Source organism: Thermobia domestica, chromosome 7 (genome assembly GCF_964235325.1).
Source record: "Thermobia domestica chromosome 7, izTheDome1.hap1.1, whole genome shotgun sequence".
NCBI lineage: Eukaryota > Metazoa > Arthropoda > Insecta > Zygentoma > Lepismatidae > Thermobia > Thermobia domestica.
This window is the reverse complement of record NC_137460.1, coordinates 123,699,929-123,727,328: the sequence shown is the minus strand read 5'-3', so window position 1 is coordinate 123,727,328 and position 27,400 is coordinate 123,699,929. Positions and strand designations below refer to the sequence as shown.

Below are 27,400 nucleotides of genomic sequence, written 5' to 3'. Positions count from 1 at the left end.
TTTTCAACGAACGTTTACTAGATTTCCGATTTCGAAAAAACAAATTCAACTTATGCACACACACGCACACACACACACATGTTATGCAAGCTGAAAAGGTGCTTGGTTCAAATTATACAACTATTATTGAGAGAGCAACTGACCTACTTTTGTTCGACTACTTCAAAGAAAATATACGAAAACGCCGCAAACTTTTTAATTAACTAGGACGCTGCTATCCATCAAATTCATCGCAGCAAAATCAACAGCAGTCTTTAGTTTTGTCACTACGTATTACAAGAGTTATTGCAAAGTTACTTCAAAAACACAGTGCGAAAGATGACGCAATACGTATCAGGTTAGTGTTGCTCATATGTGGTGTTACTCTCTTGATAATTCTATAATTATGTTAATACGTCTTAAAAACACCTATACACAACATCAACTCTAAAATTTACATTAAATTCTTAAAACACTAAAAATATTTGTTTTTATGTAAATTCACTACAAAGCAAAGCAAATGGATTTAAGCAAATTATATTTATTAGTCACAGAAAACTGAGAGTGGAGATCGCTTACTCACACTGATATTGAAAGTTAATATTTTTCTCGCCTCTAAAATGACACCAGACGGAGGTAAAGCAAAATTACTTTACTTTCATTGTGTACTTCAGTGTTTTGTTCATATCTGAGTAAACACTGAAATGTAAGTTTTAAAAGCTATGAAGATATTCAACTTCATATTGAACTTAGGACTAACAAGGTACGTTCGCGAAGTGTCCCCTAGGGATTAATGTAAAACTGATTTAAATGCAAAGTTCTCCATGGCTCAATGTGTATTGTACTAATTTTAGCGGCCCATATGGGTAATTTGCATATTTATGAGCCTTCATATACCCGGAATTCAATCATACACTCCCCCAACGCTCAGTCACAAACTTGATTTTAGTTTCTTTAGATGTAACTAAACATGATGGTTTGCATATGGAAAACAAATTGGATCAATTACCGCTTCTCTGACACGTGTTATTCACACCGGCCGCCATCTTGGATCCGCCATATTGAATTCAACTTTTGGTTTTTCAAATGGGAATAGGTGCTTATGAAACATCAATCTCATATAAAATTTTCTCGGAAATTCATTGGTGTAGTGAGGTTTACTGTAGCTTGTACCATTTGCGAGATGTTACATGTTAAATCCCTCTAGGCACTTCGCGAATATACATTGCGGAGTAATATCAGTTACGCTTACGTTTTTGATGCTGACAAATCAAAACAACTTCTAATTGAAAAAGTACTGTAGATATGAAAAAAAACTCTATACAACATTGGTGTCATAATCTTACAACATTTCTGTGAGTGATTGTTATTACTTCCATGTTATACTACGACCAAGGAAGCATGGTATTACGAACAAAATGCCTAATGTAAATCTAGTTACGACCAGATTTTGGTGAACATCTACAATATCATATTTACGTCTGTGTGTATGTACGATCAGAAAACATTTCGCCAACAATAAATCACGTAAATGATCATATATAAATACTGGGCCCTGCACATCTTTTTAATGGTTGAATTTGTGAAGTGCCTCACATTTAACACGCAATATCCTGCAAATGGTACAAGCTAACGTAAAACTGACTAAACCAATGAATTTACGAGAAACTTTTCTATGAATTTGATGTATCACATGTACCTATTCCAATTTGAGAAACCGAAAGTTGAATCCGATATGGCGGATTCAAGATGGCGGCTGGTGTGGATAGTACGTCTCAGAGAAGCAACTTGTTTTGCGTATGCCCACATTTATATTCAGTTACATCTACAGGAACTAAATGAAATTTTGTGAACAAGAAATATAGTAGTGTATGCATTTCGGATATATGAAGGCCCAAAAATATGCAAATTACCGTTGGGCAACATATACATTTTTAATCTTTTCTATTAGTTGGGAGGTCTCTACTTCGTAACTGCTTCTCGATATTCAATCCTTGGTCTTCCTCTTCCTGGTTTTCCTTCTGGCTTTCCCTCTATTAGCACAATGATGCAATCAGAGTACCGAATAAAATGGCAAGCATGCTGTTTCTATAATGTTTCTTATTTATCCTATTATCTTCATTATGTGACGTCCTTCATTGGATTCCTTTTCCTTTCGGTCCATGATATGCGTAGCATTCTGCCCCAACACCATATTTCGAATGCCTCCAACTTGGATATGACACTATACACTAAAAACATGTTAACCTTTTCCTTCGGTTTAATATATGCTGCATGTTATTGTGAATACATTGGGTAGACCATTCATCATGCTACGGCATTGTAACTTCTAAACTAACGTACAGAAAAGAATTAATTTTAGTAAAATACAATATTTACCAACAGTACGTAGTCTGGCATACCCTGTGACATCAACATTTACAGTGTTGTCAACTTAATTGAAGTTTTATTTTTCAAATAGAAAAACTTCATGTTATTATACGCTTCAAATCCACATGCGGAAAGAAATCATGTAAAACCACTTTTAGCATACAGCGTTGCAAACTAAGGACGCAACAACATCACACATGTCTAGATTTTTCGTGGTCTCTAGAGCAATAATAATTAAAATGAGATAAACATGGCAATGAGAATCCAACGAATTTACCTAATACTATGATCATGATATGACGGATTTCCAATGACTATGAACAAATTTACAAGCAATTGAAAATTTGACTTTTCCAGGAATGTTTATTTCATGAAATTTCTAAGATAATTACTTACTCCTAATATGTAGATGCTTTTCAATGGACGTGAATGTCACAGTGCCATTTAGAGCAATGTGATATCTTAAATCTTTATTTAGAAATCGTAAAACCAGTTAAAGTGTAGAACACTGCATTGCTTTGTGTAATTCTAAGCAATAACTAAAATTACATCAACCATAAGTTGTAATGTTATGTTAATGTTGATGTAATATTGTAAACTTAGACAGTCTGATGTAATGTTTTAATTGCACAGAAACAAACCTATCAACAATTGTTTAAGAAAGTTCCCACAGTCTCTATTTATTCTTGTAATATAGGAAATTTTACCATTTTTTGTATCTCTCAAATGGTTTGATACATTAAATTTCTGTAGACAGCATTATGGTATATATGACTATTGGAAATTATGCCTTAACTGGATTTCATAGTTACCAAATTACTTTCTCGAAATAAACTCCTTTTAATATAAGTCATAATTTCGACTTCATGTGACTTGTTTTGTACTTGTTCAAAATATGTTTTATTTATGACTGTTGTTATATGCAGTATTATAATAATATAGATATTCATTACCCCGTTCGTCTTACTTGTTTATTACTGTTGCAGATCCCCTCACATGTAGTCTTTTTATTGTTTGTGATACTGTAATATTTGTAGTTTACAACGCTGTATGACAAATGTGATATTTTGTGTTTCCCTACTTTATATATATTTAAATTATATAATAACCTAGTGTAGTGTAATTTGAAGACGTGTATCAATATATTTTGTCGACAATACTGTAAATATTGTGGTATCACAGATTATGTTGAACAATATCTTCCTGCTAGTATTTCAACTGTGCAAAATTTCAGAGTTTGAAATTATTTACTTTAAGGCCTAGAAGAAAAAAAAATCATCATAACGCAAAAATACAGATATTGTAATTTTGACCGTGTATGAATTTTTAATAGCTTTTTTATCTCTTTTACTATTTAAAAAGTATCGTAAGGCAATAAGCAATTAAACAATATTTAAATTAACAGAAAATGTTTATTATACATGAATGATAATAAATGTATTAGAATTTTGAAACTTTCAAAAGCAGAAAACTTGGTGTTATTAAAAATTATCAAACATTGACATATTATATACTGGTGTAAAGTCCACAAACTCCTTCAGTCTCTTTGCTCACACCCACACATATTGTTAATCGTAGTCTCTACATAGTCTTCTTTGACACTGTTCTCATATTGCGAGGTTGCACTTGATGCATTTGTCCTACGTTTTTCCAATTACTTCCTGGTGGATACTTCTCACATATTTTCCTTTCCTAGGGTCGATCATCAGGCAGACATTCAATCTTTAGAGCAGAATTGTTTTCCGTCATCATGTTTATTTCCTTTTTCAAATCCAGTGGAAGATTAGCCACTTTAGTTATCCTCTCACGAAGATAGAAATCAATTCTCTGTCAAGCCTTTTGTTAAAACCAAAGCGTGTTGTCTTGGTCGATCTTTTGTAGCACAATTACACTACGTATGAGTTTACACTGTCAATGCTTATGAGTCTGTAGAAAACAGTTAGCGACCTTCGCCTAGTTCTTCAACTTGAAGACCGCACATTTCATGTCAAGTGGGCCCGGCGTTTGTACTGTTGTAAAATGTAATTATTTAATGCTTTTCTTCTCCTGGTTTGTTTCGATTGTGTGATGCATATTAAAGAGGAGACAAACAGTTCTGTTTTTTGTGCAAAGGAAAGAAGTGTTACATCATTTCTGAATCCATAGAGTTTAGACACTGCTAATCGATCATTTATAGAGAGGAACAAAATTGGTATATAATTCTGTTCTTTTTCAAGGTACCTACGAAAGTGAGCTTCCTTTTACCGAATTTTTCCAGAGTCTCCAACGACGTGAATCATTTTTCAACGGTCACACACCTTCGATCAAAACAACTCCATTACTTCCTTTTCTCTTTTAAATGTATGCGTTGCATACGTAGGATGTTTTGGCATCGACCAAACACATGACACTTACGTGGTACTTTTTGGGTTTGTTCGGCATCCAAATCCCAAAGATACATCTCCCTCGAAAGGGTATCATCATCTCGTCAGTGGTGACGTAGTCGACATTACGATAAACAGCCTGACTGTTGCTGATGGTTTTGTCAAACATCTCTGAAATAGGTGCTGCTTTGTCATATCCTGTTTGAGCATCATCAAATCTTAGAGACGCCACTGGAGCTTTGTATCAATTCAGAGATATTATAGTCCAGAAAAGCGATCGGCTAAACTCGTCTTTTGTGAAATGTGACTCCATATTTTCATAATTGTATTTTAGAATCGAGGATAATAGATATACATCAATCAAAGCATTTCCCCTTTCAATATTGATGTTTATGTAGTTCACTAATTTTCCCAGGGGAGGATTTTCTCACGAATAGATGCTAACTTTAATATACTGATAGTAACTATTTTTAAAATAGTATCTATGTCAAAAAACAGTTGTCAAACTTTTGTTTTATTAGATCTACTTTCTAAAGCTCGTGCAGGTCCTGCTTTCCATGGTAATCCTCCTCTTATAATATTAAGGACTGGGACCCTTACATTTCTAGGAGGATGGTTACTTTTTCAAGCATTTGGAAGACCCTATAAATTTTTCTTCATCGTCTTAAGGAAATATGTAGGCATCGGAGCATATAGAGAGCCATTGTACTTAGTATACTATATAAAAATGTGAAAAAATTAAGCAAGTGGGAAACTAATGTACACAGACGTAGTTAGTATATTTATATTTCAATAAATGTAATGTTGCTTTCTTTCCTCAATTTTTACCTTGTGATTTTTAAATAAATTACCATTCTGGCAATAAAGTTGTTGCTAATCTTCAAGAATAATTCCAATATCTAATTATATGAAGTAAATACCATAAACACTATTAAAGATTTTTTTCAATACTAACACATATTTGCACAAAATTCAAATTCATTATTTCACCATTTATTAAGAGACAAAAATATAATAAAATATGCATTTCCGTCATTCATATCATACGTATCTGTATCCAGCGCATTCAAAGCATTAGGTAATCAAGTCCAATCATCAAAACTGTGAGAGGAAGAAATAAAGTTTCTACGGCGTGATTCAACATATGGAAAAGCTATAGGAGTTATTGATACTGTCTCAACTAAAATTATTTAAGTTCTGATAACTTCAGACAGGGATCTTAAAGATAAAATATGTCCACAGTAACCAAAGGCGGACTTCGTTTTCTTATACACCGAATCAACATAGATTAATTTTTGTTCTTCCAAATAAATATTTTGCAAAAGTTATTTTAAATTAAATAACGTACCTGTAAAGGTGTTGAAAGCACACGAAGGGACATTCTGACTTCAACCACGCCGTCTTTGTAATCGAATAATGTACTCTTTTCCGACATTCTGAAAATAAATTAAATTTAATTTAATAAAAGTCAGTATCTTTCATTCAATATGTGTCTAAGTGTATATATAACATAATTTGAAATGATAGAAAATTATGGTTTGGCTTTAATGTGTACATTCAGAACGTTTACCAGAAAGATCAACCTTTGTCAAATACATCATTCCTAACATTAGATGTTTCAGGAAAGTCAGGCTAATAATTAATCATTAAGAATTATTCACTATTTTAATTTTAATTTTGATAATCCTGATACGAGGGTGGATTAAAATTTCATGCCTTACTAGGAAGGAAGTTGTCACTTTATATTCGTACACTTAGCTGCGTAGCTATATCCGTTGGTAGTCACTGTGTGAAATTTCATTTCTCTATTTTCTAAGGTGAAGAGTTTATAACGCGCTAAGTCTGCAAATATGATGTAAGTTTGTAACACGGAGAAAGTCGAGTATTGAGCTGCCTGGTTGAAAAGTGGGTATTTGAATTTAAGCCTGTCAGTATTTGAATTTAAAGGGGATTGAAGATGTCCTACGGAGTGGCAGGCCTTCAACATCGACCACTACAGAAAATGTAAATAAAATATTTAACCTGATTTTGAAAGAGCGCAGAATGTCCCAAAAAAATCAAACAAGTTTTGTCGATAAAGAAAATGATGGCATCAATTTTCTGTGATTCTATAATCAGGATTGATTTCTTGAAAAAGGAAAAAAACCTGTCAATTTTGAATACTACTGCACCCTTTTGCAACCCATGTATGAGTGAATCAGAATTAAAAGATCATAAATGGTTGCGACATAAGGTATTGTTTCAACAGGACAATACACCGTCTTTACTCGTTGATGGCAGAAATTTATTCCTGTGGGATCGAACTATTGCCGCACTCGTCCCATTTGCCGCATCAGGCCCCCTCGGATAGAAAACTTAGAAAGAAATTTCGGAGGGTCAACGATTTTCTTCGGATGTAGAGGTGAAAAATGCTGTACTGGGATATTTTGCAGGCCTCGAGCAATAATTTTTCAAGAGTGGTATAGATGTGCTACGGGAGCGGTGGCGTAAATTTATCTCGGTCGAGGGAACTTACGTGCAGAAACTAATCATATTTCTTTCAAATAGTTTCTAATTTTGTTGGTTACGCCACGAATTTTCCAATCCCTCCTTGTATTTTGTAGGTAAAAAAACTCCAGTGGGAGACGTTAAACAAAATATGTCTTCATTCTCGATTTTATACAGGTATAATACTTGTTCACAATTAGATTATACATTAAAACTATTATTACCAAACATGAAGATTGATTCCCATAACTATTTGGTCTAGGAATTAATTCGTGCGGTTGGTACGCACACATTGAAGCTGTAGTACAAACACAAAATACATAAATACCTTAAGAAAAATATTGTCCATCGCTAGCCACCACTTTCGCCCATCTGTCAGGCAATGTACGGATTCCGTGGCGAAAGAAGTCCTCATCCTTGGAAGCGATCCAGTCAGAGACCCATGTTTCGATATCTTCTGAAGAAGTAAACCGCTGTCCAATCAAATCATTGTTCATGCAAACGAACAAGTAGTAGTCTGAAGGAGCAACGTCTGGTGAATACGGCGGGTGGGGTAAAACTTCCCATCCGACATTTTCTAAAGAGGTTTTGACCGGTTTTGCGACATATGGGCGAGCGTTATCATGTTGAACAATAAGTTTATCATGTCTGTTCTCCCATTCTGGTCGTGTTCTGGCCAGAGCTTGCTTCAAACGCATTAATTGTCGTCAATAACGTTCTCCATTCATAGTTTCACCCGGTTGCAGCAGCTCATAGTACACCACACCTTTCATATCCCACCATATGCACAGCATAACCTTTGCACAGTGAATATCTCGTTTTGGTTGTGATGGACCTGGTTCACCTGGTTTCACCCAGGCCTTTTTTCGTTTAGGGTTCTCGTAATGGATCCACTTCTCATCACCCGTAATAATTCGATGCAGAAACCCCTTTCTGCTCTGTCGTTGAAGCAGCAATTCGCAAATGGTTTTTCGTCTTTCAACGTCTCTGTCTTTCAATTCATGTGGAACCCAATGTGACATCTTTTGAATCATTCCCATTACTTTCAAGCGTTTGGAGACTCTTGTTTGATCAACGCCTAATGCTGCTGCAAGTTGTTCCTGCGTTTGACACGAATCCTGCTCGAGCAATGCTGTCAATTCTTCGTCTTGAAATTTTTTTGGCTGTCCAGCTCGCTCTTGGTCTGCCAAGCCGAAATCACCACTTCTAAACCGTGCAAACCACTTCTGACACGTTCGCTCAGCTAGAGCATGGTCACCATACACTTCCACCAAAATACGATGCCTTTCAGTCGCACTTTTCTACATGTTAAAGTAATGCAGCAGGACACCCCGCTAAAACACTTTATCAGGCACAAAATGTGCCATGTTCACTTAACTACAAACTGGTTTTGTTGACGCTTTAATCCACTGCCCTATACTACGAACGACACGCGATGACAGGGGTTTGCAACACATGTGTGGATACACGGAACTGTGGGACGCTCCGTTCGTTGCGCCATCTCTTGTCCACCCGCACGAATTAATTCCTAGACCAAATATTAGAAAGTAGCAATTAATCAAACATGACAAATTATTATTAACACAGTCCATATTCACGGATTTTCTGCTAATGCAACTTGCTCTATAAACTAGTTAAGTTTAAGCATAGTCGTAAGAAATAATCTTTCGTTTGATCTTTACGACATATAGATTATTTGCATTCCTGTTTCAGGGGAAAGGTAAATGACGCGAAATAAATCGTGCGTTACATTACAAGAAAAATAATAAAATGTTATTTTAAGTCGTAGGTTTGGTTGATATTGACTTTATATACCCCCTTTGTGTGTGACTGTTAATTTCATGAGAGGGAAAATTCGTTGATTTAATTCGATACATACGTAATATGCATACTATGTCCATAATATAGAAATATAAACGGCTATATTGTAAACAGATAATAGGTGATTCAGAAAATTATCGAAAATACCTTCAGTACACTAGTGCTATATTTTGTTCCAAACATTATTTACACTAGGAAAACCAAAGGTTTGGGGAGCTCGGAGGCCCACAAATTATTTTTGTTATATTTTCTAACGTTTCTAATTGCATAAAATAATCTAAAAAAATATTGATATTATAAAGCTAGACCCCATTAATCAAAAAACGTACTTGCTTAGTTTTTAGTGTTTTGCTATTCTTTTTATAAATAAAGAAGTGTTGTGGGCCTGAGATTCCTTCCCCTGGTAGTACTAAGGGGCTATTAACCTCATACATAAACTGTTTTACTCTTCTTTGAAACAATTTTGGTATTACAACATGCAGGGTCACTCTGAGCTATTATTCTGGTACAGTGCTGCCAACTGCACCTTATAAAATTGTTATATTTTTTTTATTTTTTATGGCACCTAAATATTTTATTTTCTACTAGTTTATTCCCTCAAACCTGCTACACACACACACACACGTATATATATATATATATATATATATATATATATATATATATATATATATATATATATATATATATATATAAGAAAGAAAGAATCAAGTTTCAATAGTTTCGATAGTGCTGGAAACGAACTATGCCTTGTAGTGAATCTCTTGTAATATTCGGGGCCGCGGTGGCTCAGTGGTAGAGCGTTCACCTCTGGTGCTTGAGGTCCTGGGTTCAATCCCAGCCCCCGCCAAGTGAGTTTTGTGGTGGACAAACACCGTGTGCGTGGGTTTTCTCGGGGTTCTCTCGTTTCCTCCCACTTTCTTCATTCCACTATTTCATTCATTACTCATCATTACTTTAGAATAACCTGCATAAACGTTGGACGTGAAACAAAGATTTCATTTCATTTCATTTCATTTCATTTTCATTTCCCTTGTAATATTCATGATGCTGTAGTGGTGTTAGTTTACAGAACTGATAAAGAAGTCATAACTTGTTTGTTTAAGTCTTACATGTTCATTCCATAGGTGCATAAATCTGACGTTGTGCTACTAGAAAAATTGTAAGTTTTTTTTGGGTTGGCAACACTGATTCTCTGGTGACATTTCCTATAGTGTGTAATGAACGTCCCTCACACTGTCCATCTTTTCTTGGAAACAAAATTTGAAATATTTTCGCCATTCCAAGAATAACAGGGATACAATTACACATGATTAATCCTGAATTCATTGGAATACTGAAGTATACCTCACTTGTCCCCATTCTACCTCACTTTACTGTACAACACCAAAATGCTTTTAAAAGCCGCCTTTGTACACATACTACACTGTACTAAGTTCCTATTGATCTGTTTGAAAGTTTTTTCTACACTAACAAATAAAATAAATAGGTCATAATTTCTGACATAAATAAAAAATGGTAATTTAAGCAATTACACATATAGTTGGAAACACTGTACTTAGAAACCTAGTAGTAATATAAAATTATAATACATGATATCTTAGAAACCCCAAGATCATATCAGACAAGATAAATTATTTTTCGTGAGAAATAATGACCTTTAAGCTGTGGCCTCAGAGGCCCCCTCGTTGGTGCTCCATGTAACCCAAAAATACCTTGGTATTCCTAGGGTTTAGAGTGAAAATTATATTCTATTATTTCTTGTCCATTTGCAGGGTATCGCATGCGTATTTATAAATGTGTTTAAAAAGAAAGAAAATATATGAATAAACCCAGCAAACGATTATTTCTCAGAATGTGTGGAACTATGCCTTTAATGTCAGTCTAGGCCTATTACTTCACGTCGCTCTTAGGTAATTGAAAATCATATTGTGCCATCAGCTTGATCATATCTTGACCAATTAAAATATAGTTTTGAATTTCTGACAGTCTTCCGTAATACCGTAACGAATATGCTTTATTATTCTTAATTTGATGTTCAGAGCTAACATAATAATTTGTATTGTTGTTTTGTGCAAGATGCGGATGAACCTAATATTCTTGTTCTCTATTTTCATATTTCATTCTTCGTTAATATTTCTTTTGGTTTCAAAGTTTTCTTTAAGTTATACTCTTCCACTTAGTATAGACAATTTTGAAAGATTAGATTCAAGTTCTTAACCTGCAGGTACATCCAACATTTTCAAATCGCACACACGATTCGTTGACAGTAACTGTATTTATGAACAGGAAGAAGTATACTAAGATTTCTATGCATTTTCGTAAGCTAAACCGAAAGGCGTAAAAATATGTACGTTGCCATTTTATAGTAGTATAGCTCTTAGGTTTATTTCGGATCATCTCCCGTCTCTGGTCTAATATCGAACTTCTGCACCGAAACTTAGACATCACTATGGAACATAAGCACATGTTGTTGTGGAAAATGTGTTTCCCGTTTCTGTTTTCTTGATATGATGTAATGAACGAAACATCTTCAAGAAGATTTCTTTCGTCCTTTGCTGCTAAGAACCTATCATTTATACTTTCATCTCTATAAATCCTGATTCAATTATTACTCATCCAGTTCTGACTAGCTGAATAATTCGGGACATTTATCTCTGTATTACTGATACTCCAGGTCTCGTGTATCTGCCACTTTTATCTGGCCAGCAGTCATAAGCATCTAATATCTGTAAAGACTGTAAAATAGTTATGACTAGGCTATATGGAAAAAGCTTACAGCTGAGTCAACGTTTCGGTCAAATAGGTCTCCAATTAGTACCAAGCATCATACTAGCAAAAGTCGTATTTGTCGCTAAGATTTTGTTGGTCTCGACATATCATAGGATACCAAATAAGAACGGTTTATGTCCTGCATTAAGCTTGGTAAACTATCTACGCACTGTTTCTCTTGAGCCTCACTGTTAGTTATCATCACCTAGATCCCTGCAAATTACGCATTATGGTCTTTTTATACGAAAGTGTTTATGTTCTTTCAGTATTTTAATATCTAATTCACCATTCATAAAATAAAATCAATTAAGGGAATTTATGCAGCCATGGCCAGCCGCTACTACATAGAGTAAAATATGAGTTTTATTTCGTGAACCTACGGTAGATTCCAATACTATGGGAACTCCATGCTCAATATTTATAGGTACAGGTTGCCAAGCCGTCTGTCGTGAACTACTAGTAGCTCGCCCAGGATATTTTCGGTAGATCGCGTTAACGCTCTCGATATCTAAACTTTATTCCTCCACTGATTAGATAACAAAAAATGTAATATGTTTTCTTTTTTAAAACAAAGTTGGTAGTTCTTTGCTTGGTAGCTTACAGTAGGATTTAAATACAATACGGTAGCTTGGAATCTTCTTAGATTTGGTGGCCAGTACGTTAGACGAATAAGATGAAAGAAATCATATATTCTTCCGACGCTGACTCGATTACAAAAAATATGTCGTGGTTTTATATTATCACTTTTATTTTATAGGGATAAGCGTTGAAAGGAGAAATAATTGAATTCTACCACTTCCGGTTTGTATAAAAGATCAGAGAAGATGGAACGTGTTTTTAAGAAGCTGATTCGATTGCAGAAAACTGCGCCTCGATATATTTTATCGTTTGTCCTCAATGAAAATCAGTATTGACACATGAAGTACTAAATATTTAAAGCACTTCCGGTTTTGGAAGTGTGTAGCTTTTCCATACATCTTAATTTTCACTGTGATACCTTTCGACAGACAGACAGGTGAACATAACCGTTTTGTAAGGTTTACTAAACCAATCCATAAACAATTGGCAAGTGTAACAATGTTGCATAAACAAACAACGTATTATATTTGTCTATTTGAAATTACATTTGTTCATCTTTAGAGACATGAGTATTCGAAAGTTGAAACCAAAGAATATGTTAGGTTCTGTTGTGCCATATCTACTTCAGAGTGAGCAGAAATTCACTCTTTATTCAAAAGTATTTATTACTATTTCATACTTAACCGATCATCTTGAAACAAAAAACACTTCTGTTCCTACACTGGTAGAATTGTTAGGCATGGCTAAAAATCCACATGAACACCACTGATTTCTGTCAGTTTTCGTAATGAGTTGAGAAAGTTTGGGACAATTTTTGCTGAAACTCTGACGGTACGTTATCAAGATATTGGTGAAACTCATAAAGAGTTTTTGATTTTGTGTAATAATATTCATCTTTCACTCGTCCCCAAATAAGAAGTCAAGAGGCATTACATTTGGACTCCTTACCGGCTCTGACGTCCCAACCAGCGTCCAGAGCAATGATTGTTGGACCAAATAAAGACAGAACGCTCGAATTGAGAAGAAATTCCATCTTGCACAAAAAAGTAGCTCGTTGTAAATGCCTCTTGTAGATACTATACGTGAACACAATCTTCAGACATAGCAGATGTTCATTCATTTTGTTTCGAATGACGTATTAGGCCAACACTCTGTGGATATCATGCTGCACCAGACTGCTATTATTGGACGATATTAGCCTTTCTCCAACAACTACTCTGGGATCCTTTCATGCACAATAATAACAACTGTGCGGTTAATAGTCCCCCAACGTAAAACACAGCTTCATCTGACCATGGGACATTACTAAAAAAATTAGACCAGTCTTCGTACCAAGCAAGCATCATCTCTCCTTACTCCAGACAAAGATCAATGCCTTCCAGCGATAATTCCCGGTAGTAATGTAATTTCCATGGACAAATATTCAAATCATGCTTCAAAACAGTTAGTATTGTGTGTCGAGTTAAACCACATTCGAAAGATGAATTATTTTGTGAATTCTGAGAGTCCGAATGAACATTTTCTCAACCACTTGCACATCTTCCTCCGTTCTAGATTTTGACATCTTCTTCTAGTTTCTGCTACAAAACCTATGTCCATTAGTTTCTAATTTAAATTCTTTTAGTTATTTGTATCCACAAGGGCAGGAGGAACTTTCACATTTCACCGCAATCTCAGTACTTCGGCTGCGGGCTGCCACATTTCGTACCTGATGCCAACAGATCCTACTTAAGCAAGATGATACATTGTGCCAGGATCCTCCACGGATACTTAAAATCAAATAAATGAGTAATCGTGTATAGAACTCTATTATAGTAAGGAACAAGGTGTATTTTGTATTGTGAAAATTACATTTGTATTAATAAGTTATCAACAATTTTCAATACGAGTTAATTCCCGCATACATTTGTTATAGAATAGTGTGTACGCTTGTGTGCTATTTATACAGAAACAGTGTTTTAATGAATTGTTTATAATATTATATTCAAATTCGAATAAAAATGCTTAAACTACACAAAAAATATTTAAAAAATCTTCTATGTTATTTCTAATGTAACTAGGTGGATGGTGGAAATACTTGTGTATGTATTTCTATGCCAATAATTCATTACAGAAAATTGTAGAGTTTTTAATATATAAAATTCAATTTCGCATATATTCTGTACAAAAAAGGTGAAAAGTCTTTTTTACATGTATGGTCATATAAACATCCTGACCATATTACTTCCCTTATAGTCCATAGGTGCAACGAACGTGATCAATACAATTACCAGCTGCTTGTGTAGCAATATATAAAGCTGGTAGGGGAAAGAAAATGTGAGACGTAGCTTGCTAGTTCAATGTATCAACAGAAGTATGTCAAGACTATAAAGAGCTCATATGATGGGAGAAAAAAGTCTTCAGCATTCTGTGATTGTCGACTCAAAGCCCTGTCGGATATTGATCTTTTTCATCTAACGAGACTGCCGAAGGTAAATTGTGAAAGTAGGCCGATGACAACGTTTCAAATCGTGAAAGTAATTCACACGAATCTAGGTGAAGCTATTTCCGAACGTCCAGTGTAACAGGAGCTAAAAGCTATCAGGCTTGAAAGTCGCTGTCCTACGCGAAAACTCTTTGACCACAACGAATAAAATGTTACGCCTCGTTTGGAAGAAATACTACCATCAATCCTATGTTGATGTGAAAACAAGTGGTGTGGTGTGATGAGAACTGATTTACTCTGTTTTCAACCCACGAGAGACAAGTGCAACGCGAACTGCAAGAAGCTCTTCATGCAGATTCCATTGATTCTGTTATACAAGTTGGTTGTGGTAGTACGCTTGTTTGGAGAGCGTTTCGATGGAATACTCTGGACCCATTAATTACTCTAAAACGTCACAGAACTGGAGGGTGTTTGAAACCTCTAATGGAAGATTGATTTTCGATGGGTGATACTATCTACCAGGAGGACAAAGCCAACCTTCAGCGTTCTAAAGCTAGTGGGCAGTTTGGACATCTGTGCAGTTCGCAACAGCACGTGAACCACCAAATATTTTGCGCTGTTTGTTACTCCTTAAGATATTTAATAATATTTATAGTATTATTATATTGTCGTTTTGGATCACCTTGTATGTGATGGACTGAAAGAATGAAAAAATAATTAAATATGGACAATATTTCTAGATTTACATCTTTTCAGGAAAAGAAAGGAAGACAAATTTAAATTAGCTGTTTGTCAAAAACACTTTCAAGGTTGTGACATTGTGTTGTTTGCTTGCTGGAGGCTTGTTAGTTCACGTGGCTTGTGGCATGAGGTACAGTTGTTGCGTCAAATTCCTTGTGGACACTAAGAATAGAAAGGAAAGAAGAATAGCTATGTCAGTAGTCTTAGTTTTCGTCGAAAGTCTGCTTTTATGATTGCGAGTTTGTAATGGAAGAGTGAATAGGAAAGGTTTTCTGAGCGACTAACGTATTCTTTCCTTCGCTGTTTTTGCTTGGCTAAATTAAGAACTATTGGAGTTATCTTTCCAGTCGTATTAGAAGTAATCTATTAATATGTCACTGAATTCTTGAAATTTTGTGAGGGAAGTAAGGCCGAATCCAAGCACGAATGCTGACAACATCTAATTGGTGAGTACAGAAGTAGTTGTAATATTTAACAGAGCCCGATCCCTTTTCTAACCGGTCAATTTAATGCAAATAATGGTCTTCCCATTTTACAAATTCGTAGTGAATAATATTAGATCCTGATACTGTTCATTTAACCATTTTGGAAAGTAAACTGTATAATCGAAATTTTTCGTTACATTTAATGTTCGTCATTCCGATAATGCGTTTGATTCTGATTAATTCGATTATAGTCTTGAATGATGTTGCATGTTGGTTGAACTTTTTCCTGAGTTTGTTATTTTCCTTTAGATTAGGATTTATTTTTGTTTCGCTATTTGCATATATGTTAATTTAGAAGTTAGCCGTTTGGTACAGTTTAGAGATCGGTTTAAATTCGCGGTTAAATACAATTGCATGTACTTGGATAATTTGACCTTTCTTTTCCGCCTTATATTGAACAATCTTTTGAAATTGCTTAAAATTTGTCTTGATGTTGATGAAAGCATGAAGAATAGACACTTCATTTATTATATTTAGCTAAATTTTGTTAAGTAGAAAATTTGCAATACTATTAATTCAAGTTTCTATTAATATATTTGGTACTGAATTTATTTTGCTGTTAAACAATATTCAAAGTATTTTGCTGCATTATTGTCGTTTACAAAGTTATTTATTCTATTATTATAATAAAATACTCAACCGTTTTTTTGCACATCTATTTGACCGACTAAACATGCCCGTTATATTTTTATTCTTGATGTTTCATTAATTTATTTATTCTTGTTCAAGAAGGATGTCAAGCAACCACAGGCTATAGGTGAGTTACAAGTTCGACGCGACAACTCACCCCAAAAAATTTTGAATAAACTCTCCCCAAAATTTATGAAGCATTTCTTTTTGTCTTTTGTGTGGCAATTACCCTCCTTTTTCTCGCAATTGTATGCTACTGATTGAAGTTGGATAACACAATTTATATGTTGAATATGAATTTTTAAAATCTGTAATAAATTGTAAAATGTAAAGAGTTTGAACTGGTAGTTCACCATTTATATTAATGCTCTTTTTCTTTAAAACTATTTTTATGAGTTTTCCAGCTTCCTGTGACTTCCATTCTTCCCGTATTGATCTAGTATAAAAAGTTCTTAGGACTAGTCGGAATGAAAAATATATATACCGTGAGTTTGGAGCTGAGAAATTTTTCATAATTATTTTTGAATCACCCTGTATATGATGATGAATAAGTGAAAGAATAAAAATTACGGTTCAATATGGATAATAAGAAATAATTGCTTTACTATTGTTTTAAAATATATCATTGAATAACTTGAATACCAGTTCTAATATTTTTTTCTAGATTTACTTCTTTTTAGAAAGAGAAAAGGAGAAAAAATTAAAAAGAGCTGTTTGTTAAAAGCACTTTCATGGTTGTGATGTAGTCATGTTGTTTGTTTGCGCGCGACTTCTTAGGTTCCGAGGCTTCTGGCGTGAGGTACTCGGAAAGTAGTCGCGTCGAATCTCTTCTGGACACTTGGAAAATAAAGGAAAGAAGAGTAGCTGTGTTAGTAGTGTTACTTTACGCCGAAACTCTTCATTTTTAATGCGATAGGAACGATTTTCTGATTGATTAACATATTCTTTTCCTTCCCTATTTTTGCCTGGCTAAATTAATAAGTATCGGATGTTGCTTTCCAATCGATATTTGAAGTAACCTATCAATATAGCATACAACAAAATTCGTGAATATCATAGTAAATAATCCTACATTGACTTCAGAAACAGAAAATTGGTTTTAACATATTAATGAATATGAAAACATGTAATGGAGTACTGTAGTTCTAAATAGTCTCAGTACATTAGCTATAGCATTATCAGAGAAAAAACTGAAAAAAAAGTAAACTTCAACACAGTTTTTAACAAGTTGAGTGCCTTAAAGAACATAAAAAATTACTACTTTCACTGATTACTGATATATGTGATTACTATCATTGATTTGTATAGTTTTTTCTTATTATACTGAAACAATTCTAGAGTAGAACTTTCTAACGACTGTGAACTCCGAAAAATTATGTCACGAACGGCAGTGAAACGCAGGCCTATTTGAACATTCCAAATCGTGAAAGTGTTTCATACGAACCTAGGTACAGCTCTTCCTAAACGTACAGTGTGACGGGAGCTAAAAGCTATGAGGCTTGCAAGTCGCTGTTCCACGCGAAAACCTTTTTAATCATTACAAATAAAACACTACGCTTCGTTAAAAGAAATACTACCATCAATGGTATGTCGAAATCTGAAAACAAATGGTGTGGTACGACGAGAACTGATTTACTCTGTTTACAACCCATGGGAGACGACGAGTACCACTCGAACTGCATGAAGCTCTTAATGCAGATTTAATAGATTATGTTATACAAGAAGGTGGTGGTACTACGCTTGTTTAAAGAGCATTTCGATGGAATACTGTGGATCAACTAATTACCATAAAACGTCATAGAACTGGCAAAAATTATCTGGTGTGTGGTTGAAGCCTCTAATGGAAGATTGGTATCCGGTGGGTGATATGATCTAGACAAACCGAAGCTACAGTGTTCTAAGGCTGTTCTATGGTGGTTCCAGACTACAGTAGGCTATTTGGACAGATGTATTGGCCTGCGAAAACTCCAAATATGAGCTCGTTTGACAATATATGAGAAGAGGTGGAAGCCCAGCTACGCCTTCGTGGCTAGTTGCCCAGGGATTTAAGAGAACTGTATACAGCACTTCGTCAGGCAAAAGACAGCATATCTCGTGGAAGATGCTGCGATTTTATTGCATCACTTCCACTACGTCAGGAAGCTCTCTTTCTAAATAAGAATGGAAGTTCTAAGGGTTAACATACCAGACAAGAAATTTAGCTAGGGTATTTATTTATATGATATCCTTCCCAGTGAAGAAAATATTGTAGACAACATAATATTTTATCCAGAGACGATATATCCTTTCAGTATAATACGGAGTAAATTTCTGAACTCTGTACACTGATAGCGGAGAAGTTCTTATATGGTTCTAGGGTATTGCCTTTTCTCTCTTTCAACTTTTGTTTTCCATTTTCTTCTTTTCAACTTTGACGGCAAAAGTTTGGAGTATTTAGTAGAGACCATAGCATGACCTATAACTTAGCTCCATTTTACATACCAATTCAATGTTTTATATGAAAAGTACAGGCTCGTTAAAGTAAAAGGGAAATGAGACAGAGCTGCAGTAGATAATCTGATTTCTATCTTATGAGTAATTTTCAGTATCAAGGCTATACCAGATGTCGAGATCAGAAACATATGATTCCATATTTTAAAACCAAACACTTTTATCTCTTGCATAAAGTGTATATTCTAGCATGTATTCACAAAGGACGCCAAAACTAAAGGAGAAAACATTCTTGACTTTACATAATAATACTAAAAATAGTGCAACTTCTCCACGGACAAATAGGCCAATTTTTCTTAGGTTCTTATATATATATTGCATGTTATTACATATCTATGTGCATCTTATTAAGTTTCAATTATGTTCATTTTATGTAATTTTCGTCAAATACTTTAACATCACAATAATTCTTTATTCAGAGCCATATAATAATGATTTATCATGCACTGAGAAACTATACTTTAATATTACCTACCTTGTTTGCCTTGAATTCATTATAAAGCAAAATGTTTCTTCAGATGGTATCACCTGCATCACCGCTGAGCAATTTGCTTCAACTCCATTTATCGAAAAGTTTTGGAAGAACTCTCGACAGTCCCTAAATTAATAATATTTAACAAATAAACAAAAGTTACATAATTTTAGAGAAGCCAATTATAACATTTTACTCTTCAACACAATTTAATTAGAATTTAAATAATTTATCTTTATTGTAATTAATTAGGGCCAAAATATTCAATTAAAACACTTACATGATATTTGTCTTCTAATTAATATTTCCATATTTTTGATGGTTCCTACACTTTTTATTGTTTCCCTTGTCATCAAATAATTTCGTTAGATTTGCAAAACTTTCACTTTTTATACAAATTATGGTAAACTTAATAAATTTTAAATTGTAACTTCAGAAGCGAAGATAAATGTGAATAAATATAAAGCTATTTTACCCTTATAATATAGTTGTAGTGTCCCTAAATATATTTAACTCTAAGAACGTATTATGTGTTCTCTTTTGTTTATAAATACTACGGTATGCTCTTCTGTGCAAAACTAAATGTGTTTCTGTATAATTAAAGTACATTTTCTATTTTTTATGTTGAACCAAAAATTAAAAGTTAAAGCTATTAAACCAATGGATGTACACGGAAATATCAAATTTGTGCTTAAGAATAAACAGAGAATTAGTTGTACTAAATTGCTGATTCCACTTCCGGGCCATCACTGCCTCTTGAAAAGCTTCACCGAAAATATCTAACTTCGACTTTCTACACCATCTACATCAGAAGCAAGATTTCTGCACTTGAAATGAAAAATGAAACGTAGATTATAATTCTATAGCTTAACAACATCGTAATTTGAACCTAACTACGCAGGTGCGAGCATTAATAAGAGTGCCTGTCACTTTCTATCGTCTTCCGCTCCGCCAGAGTTACTGTCCCAAGGAATTTTGTTGTGCGTTTAACACAAGTATAGAAGTCATTTTTGACAAAAAGTATTCATGTTTGCACTCTTATTTTTCATCTTTAATGGCAACTCATTTTTCAGTAAGATTTAAATTCTGTTTTTCTTCTCTTAACTCTTTTGCCTAGTTAGCTACGATCGGGTTTTCCGATCGCTCTTCTGCACCTGTTTCTATCCTCAGTATGTTGAAATGTATTAAACGCTATGTATGGAGTAAAATATTTAAAAATAAATGATAGTAACATTACAAATAACAGTAAAAAGGAGCTTTTTTGTTCTGTAACATATAATGACCAATGAAAATTAAAATATGTGATACGATGCATTATTTAGTAGTTCACCCCGCTCTTTCTCGTTTTACGTACATAGGTCTGTTAATATTATTCACACTCTACTACTACACACTGCCACAGCTTCATCCTGAATCCTGATATTCACCTACTTGACGGTTATCATACTCACCTTCATTAGCGTAAAATGTTCCCTTTCTTACAGTGCACAGTAATAATCCATTTTAATTAACATAAGCTTCCCTCTGTCTCCATTATAGCCTAGAATAGCCTCTAGGCAAGAAGATAGTTTCATTTGTGCTCTTACGTAATCTGCGTGTTATGGCGAGATTTGCACCTCATCTTCATTATCACGCTACTTATTTCTACATCCAAGCTTTTATCTAATATATAAACATACGCGGCTAGCATTATTTTCACAATATTATTATTTTCCTTTCATTTGAACACCCTTCCTTGATAATATAAATAACACATTATTCCTTTCTATATATATATATACGCGTACTATATATATATTGTGTGATTTTCTGATGATGTGTATATATTGCATTTACTTTGTTTGTTTGCTTGTTTCCTTTTTCCTAATCCATCCAACATGTTCAAGCCGCATATGGCCTTAAGTCACCTGTTTTTGTTCATATGTCTAAATAAAGACTTTCGACTTTATACCATCCCCTAGACCAACCAATAATTGTTCCGATTTTCGACTTTATCCTTGATTCAATAATTGTTCCGATTTTCGACTTTATCCTTGATCCAATAAGTGTTCCGATTTCCCCTTATCTAAAAGAAGGCCTAAACCTCTAACAGGGTGCTATCGTTTGGCTAGCTACTTAATAAAACCTTCATGTTCATGCCGCTTCCCCCCCCCCTGCTCTCTTTGTCAGATGCAGCTATGTTCGCTGGCCTTATCCAGTATAACGCGATCATGGCGTTTCTCATCGTGATTGGAGACACCTGAGTGCCTAACCAAACGGGGTGCTCTTTACCTAAAATGCCTTACCTGTATTTGAATTCATAGTATTCCATTGTACTAGTGCACTAACGGTCCAATGGGCCATGTACTGCTTGCCTCCTAGAATTAAGGGCCCAGATATGCCACTTCCAGGTGATAAGAGGACGGCTCCTAGTCAACAGCGCCTAAGTAGACCACTTTATAAAACTATCACTGGTTCCCCGCACTCTGTTGAAAAGCGCTCTCGCTCCAAATCACCGCATTATCTTGGTCCATCTACCAGTAATGACGAACCTATGCATTGATCATCTAATGCAACTTCTGATAACAATCAAACATTTAACAGTCAGTTTTCATACCGTCCACCTGTTTATTCATTTCTGTTAACATATTTCGATCAGAAGTACAATTACTTACGGTTTCAACCAAGTTGTTAAATACCTACCCTGGGCTAGTGTCAAACAGATAGTTTTCCCCAAGAACGGTATCATTATTCGTTCAGATAATGAAAGCTTTTTAATGATACTACGCAACAAAGCTAAATATAACATATTTGGAAAAATGCATAAATCAAGCAGCTAGCTAGTAAAGTTTAGCAAACACCCCCGACGTCAAAGACTGCAATTCTATATTAGTCACCTGTTGTGTTCTACCCGAAATCACTGATGCAGAAGTGCTCGAGGAGCTTACAGCTAAAGGCATTCCTGTCGATAAATTCATTCATTCGCTTCAGAAATCAAACGGGACCTACATACATGGTACGTGTGCTAACTTCCAACAAATCTCTACTACTAATACCCTTTTTCAAGAGGGAGCGTACATGTTTAAGAAAAAGCACAGAGTAAGACTCACGAGCTTACTTACAAACAAATACATAAACGTACCAAGCCATAAAAAACACTGAATATAGACAAATTAATTGCAGCTCACTTTAAACAATATAAAGTAAATTATTAGGAAATACTATTACAAACTAATTTTGTGTATTCCATATCTTATATGGAGGCATGGGACTCAGTGGTAGAGCGCTTACCTCTGGCGCGTGGAGTGCAGGTTCGATCCCTGGTCAAGTATGTATGGGGTGGACAACATCGTGCTCGTGAGTTTTCTCTGAGTGCCCCCATTTCCTCCCACTTTCTGACTCCACTAACTTTTCCATTTTCTTTGATTTGCTTCAATCATTGTATCCCTTCGTCTTAATGCGATTGACGTGGGATGCTAAACTGAAATATTTCATTTGTATTTCTCTTACAAAGAGACTTACGAAAGTGTCACTCACCTATTTGAATGAAACGTTACATACATGTAGAGCTTTGGGAAATAATCGACACGTATTTTTTGCTTCGGCAATAGTGAAGATTTAAGGGGGTAACCAATTTTTGAACATTAGGGGAGTCTTGAAGAATAGGCCGGAAACAAAAATTTAGTATAGAAGAAAACACACTGCCAGGAGATTCTACGACAGCTGATCCAGAATCTGACGTCAAAATTACAATATTCAAAATAGCGGATCCAATATAACAATTAAAATTGCAAAATGTATTCTGGTTTGAAATTGTCTGCAGTTAGCCAAGAACAATTATAGTAGGACCAGATATCCACTAACAATGTGTAACAATATATCAGTCAACTAAAAGGTGTGCGGTAAGGGTATATGGTATTGTAACCGTCCGTAGTTCGAGTCACTGTTCGGGCAGACATTTATTTGTAACCACTTCGTGTAATCTGGCCGTTGTTCGGGCGGCCCTTTATTTGTAATCGCCCAGAGTTCTAGTCGCTGTTCGTGGTTCGTGATCCTACCAATAAGTATTCTTCTGAGACTGGAACTTACCTGGAAAGGATGATGAAAGACCTCTCCAATAAGAGTTACAATCTGTTCCCAAATCGCTCGTGGGTCTCAATAATGAGATGAGCATTAGGCGCCGAGATGTTCAGGTGTCTCGTTTCGAAAACCTCACGGACGATCAGACGGTCATCCAGACCATAGCGCACACAAACATCACTCATACAATCAACGAAAACACACTGGATTAAATGACACTATACTTATTTATTAGAACACTATCATATATGTAAAAAAAATAGCGAAGAGGAATGAACACAACAATGAACACTGAATATGTAAAATAATTTTCGTCACTGAAATCACACTTTGCCTTCTCAGTGCGCGATAGCCCTTTAAATCTATAAGATTATAATTCGGATTTCACTGTAAATGCTCCTCTCACACCATTGACACCCTTGGGGGGTTAGCACTGAGGAAAAGTTGTCTGGATCGTTCCACGAAGAATCCAGTGGCTGCGCTAACGATCTCGCAGCGTAAATATGAATCTTCAGCAAATTAAACAAGAAATTCTCCAAAGTAGAATGCGGATGTTGGAGGGCGCGTGTGTAACATTTTAAACGCACAAAGTCTGCGGACCTGGGACTTCACTAGTTGAGGCTAGTCGTAAGAAAACGTCCTTCACCGGCTAAATAGCTTGTGCCCCTTAACAAAAAGACAGACTTGAAGCTCGACGCGAGATGCGTGGTTACGGCTTCCACACCTGGAGTCAAACTCCGTGAGCATCAAAACTCAAGGTACGGGTTGCAATGATCAACTAAAAGTGTTGGCAGTTCATTGCAAAAATCAGTCAGTTAACTCACTTGTATGCACATACAAACAGAATATGGAAAACAATTTATGTTAATTTTAGTCAACTGCCTATAATGCACTAGACACAGCGATAACTTTGACGTGAGAAAGTACAGATAACGAGTACGAAACAACGCAGTTGGTGCCACTTTGGTGGCTGGAACATGGTCAGCCCGTACGGCTTTGGTACGGCTTTGGTCAGCCCGTATTTCTCTAATCTATTATAATTTTTCCATAAGCGATTAAAGAAAACACTTAATTCAGTTCCAAATAACTATAGAATATATACTGTGTATATAATAAGTCAATGAGAAACACTGAAATGGTTAGTCATTCGCTGAAATGTTCTCACCAAAAGCAACGTTTCAAATATATATATGAAAAAACGATGAAAGACTTCTTTGTCCAATTGTGTGGGAAAGAAAAGTATAAATCGAAAATAATAATCACTGTCTTTACGAAATATACAGTGTGTCCACAAAAAATCCTTCTATATCCTGGTGGCGGTTATAGATTTGACGTCCGTGAAGGGAACGACCTCTCAAGTGCACACGTGGACAGGGTGAGAACCCTTGGCCGTATAACGAAATATGAATAAAATTAGGTTTTTCACCAAAAATTTAAAATCAGTTAGTTGGCAACACTGTGATATGGTGTGAGACTTACGTGCATAGACGATGAATGTTTTTTCACCTGAAAAAGGGCTATTTAAAATAGTTAAAAACTTGTTCTCGCACTACAAAATGATGAGGTTCCTGCATGAGCAATGCCCAATCCAAGTGTTCCATAAGGTAATAAGATCCTACTGAAAAATTCGTGCAGTTGGGTTTCCTTATCTTCCGTTTCCTCACATGTTGAAACCATGCTGTCTTCATGTGTGAATATCCTCCATGGTTCTCCAACGATGAGTTTATGAGGGAAGAAGCGATTTTTTTTTTAACACTGGTGTGAGAAACGAAGTAAGGTTATAACACCTGTATGATAACTTCACTAAAAATACGCAAGAAGCGTTTGTAGGGCTGTTAAAATTCTTACTTTTTTTAAACAGTATTTTTTTAACACTTGTAAATACTTTTCGTAAAATGTTTTAAGTGGTCCGTTTCGATCACTATATTTTGTGTAATATGAAGTAAATATGCACACTCAATAACTATTCAAGAAAACATCGACTTAAAGAATTATGAAATATCTCAATAAAAATTAGTAAATATACTGATATCTGTATTTAAAATATCAAAATATGAATGAATATGCAAATAGCAAATATGTTAAAGGTACTGAAATATTAAAATTATTGTCAAAGTTTCGATATCACTATAGTATATTTGAAAAATATGAAACTCATTGAAAAAGTAAAATGAATGGAAGTGTAAACACATGATAAACTGACAATATGTAAACAAAATAAGATTTTCGCCTGTATGCCTTGTTTTAACTGTGCCTCGTGTTGTTTGGCAGAAAAGAACGAAAAATCGTTTTTCCAAAATAAAAAAAAATAAAGTTAAGTGTCAAAAATGACGTTCATAGTGATTCCAAGAAACAAGCATGATTCTATATATCAAAAAAAGATCGTGATTTCGCTGACATGTAAGAAGAAAATTCGGCACGCCATAAGGTCAAAATGACTACGCTCGTCATGAAAAAACCGAGACTTTAGTTCTATAATGCTCAATGTAACAAATAATTTCGTTCTGAGACAAAGTTGTTATTAGCTTAGGCCTAGAATAATGGTTGTTGTTCATTTCCAAAAACGTAAACATTGTAGGGTTACCAGAATAGGTGGGTATTATCTGCAAAAAAGTAATATTAATAAAGCGTTGAAAACTATACAGTATTGTTCAAAGTTTCTCAAAGGTCTGAATCAAGGAAGTTGACTCACTAGTCCAAACATTCCTGAAAATAAATGGTCATTACGCCATGAATTGACCAAAACCATAGGTGGGAAAATGTGTAATACTACACGTACTTACACACGAAATATGCCATCGACACCTGCGAGGCAAAACTAGAAACGTGAAAAGGCCTTCAGCCATAGGCACTTACAAAATGTTTCTGCATAAAACTTAAATATAAACAATAATATTCAGTAAAATACGGCTATGTTCCCTGGAACATAACATACGTCTTCCACCTAGAAAAATGTGTAAACACACAAAATACAAATGCTGTCACAGCACCGTAAAATATGTCTTTATAAACAAAACACATGAGACCTATTAAAAGAAAAACATGAGATACAAACACAAAAATATAGTCAACGACATTACAACTTTCTGTTCAGTCTGAAACATCAAAATTAAATTCCCTACAAAACGGTTATGTAATTTTACGACAGTTAAACTTTCTTATTCATCTTCGCTACAAAATATTCAAAATGGTTTTATTGACACATTAAAATTCAGTCATCAAGAAACGAAATAATTAATTGAAAGTAATTTTAATAAAACGTTATGGCTTCATGCTGTTGGAAAGAAAGAAAATAAGTTTATTTTTGGGATTTATATCGATATATCAGAGACGGCTGAAACCTCATAAATAATGGGCCATGTCGATTTTTGAAGAAAATCATCCGTTATTGGTAGTATGGCTGAAATCTAACGATTTGTATTCCAAAACTTTTCTCCATGTTGATTTCTGAAGGAAATCCTCCATACTGTTTGTTATGGCTCAAACCTAAAGGTTCGTTATCCAAAGCATTTGGCCATGCTGATTATTTACAAAAAATCCTCCATAACAATAACAATTTTATTAATAAATTCCAAATAGTTTTGGGACATACTGTGACTACAATATAACTTTCTAATTTTTTTTATAACACCTTAACATACAAGTACACAATACAGTTACGATTCATAAACATTAAAATATTTACTGGAATATGACTAAACAATAAAACATGCTGGAAAAAATCTAA

At 34.7% G+C, this 27,400-nt stretch overlaps 1 protein-coding gene across 2 annotated transcripts in view; it reads right to left on the bottom strand.

Moving 5' to 3' along the window:
* The window catches only part of LOC145688938 (uncharacterized), a 344,877-nt gene that overhangs the window by 124,876 nt on the left and 192,601 nt on the right, over positions 1-27,400 (bottom strand). For both annotated transcript variants that reach the window (XM_081763105.1, XM_081763106.1), the window contains 2 exons: positions 19,618-19,740; positions 6,061-6,148 (listed from right to left, as the gene is read on the bottom strand). In XM_081763105.1, coding sequence (XP_081619231.1) covers positions 6,061-6,148; positions 19,618-19,740 — 211 coding nt within the window. The remainder of the gene's footprint in view (positions 1-6,060; positions 6,149-19,617; positions 19,741-27,400) is intronic.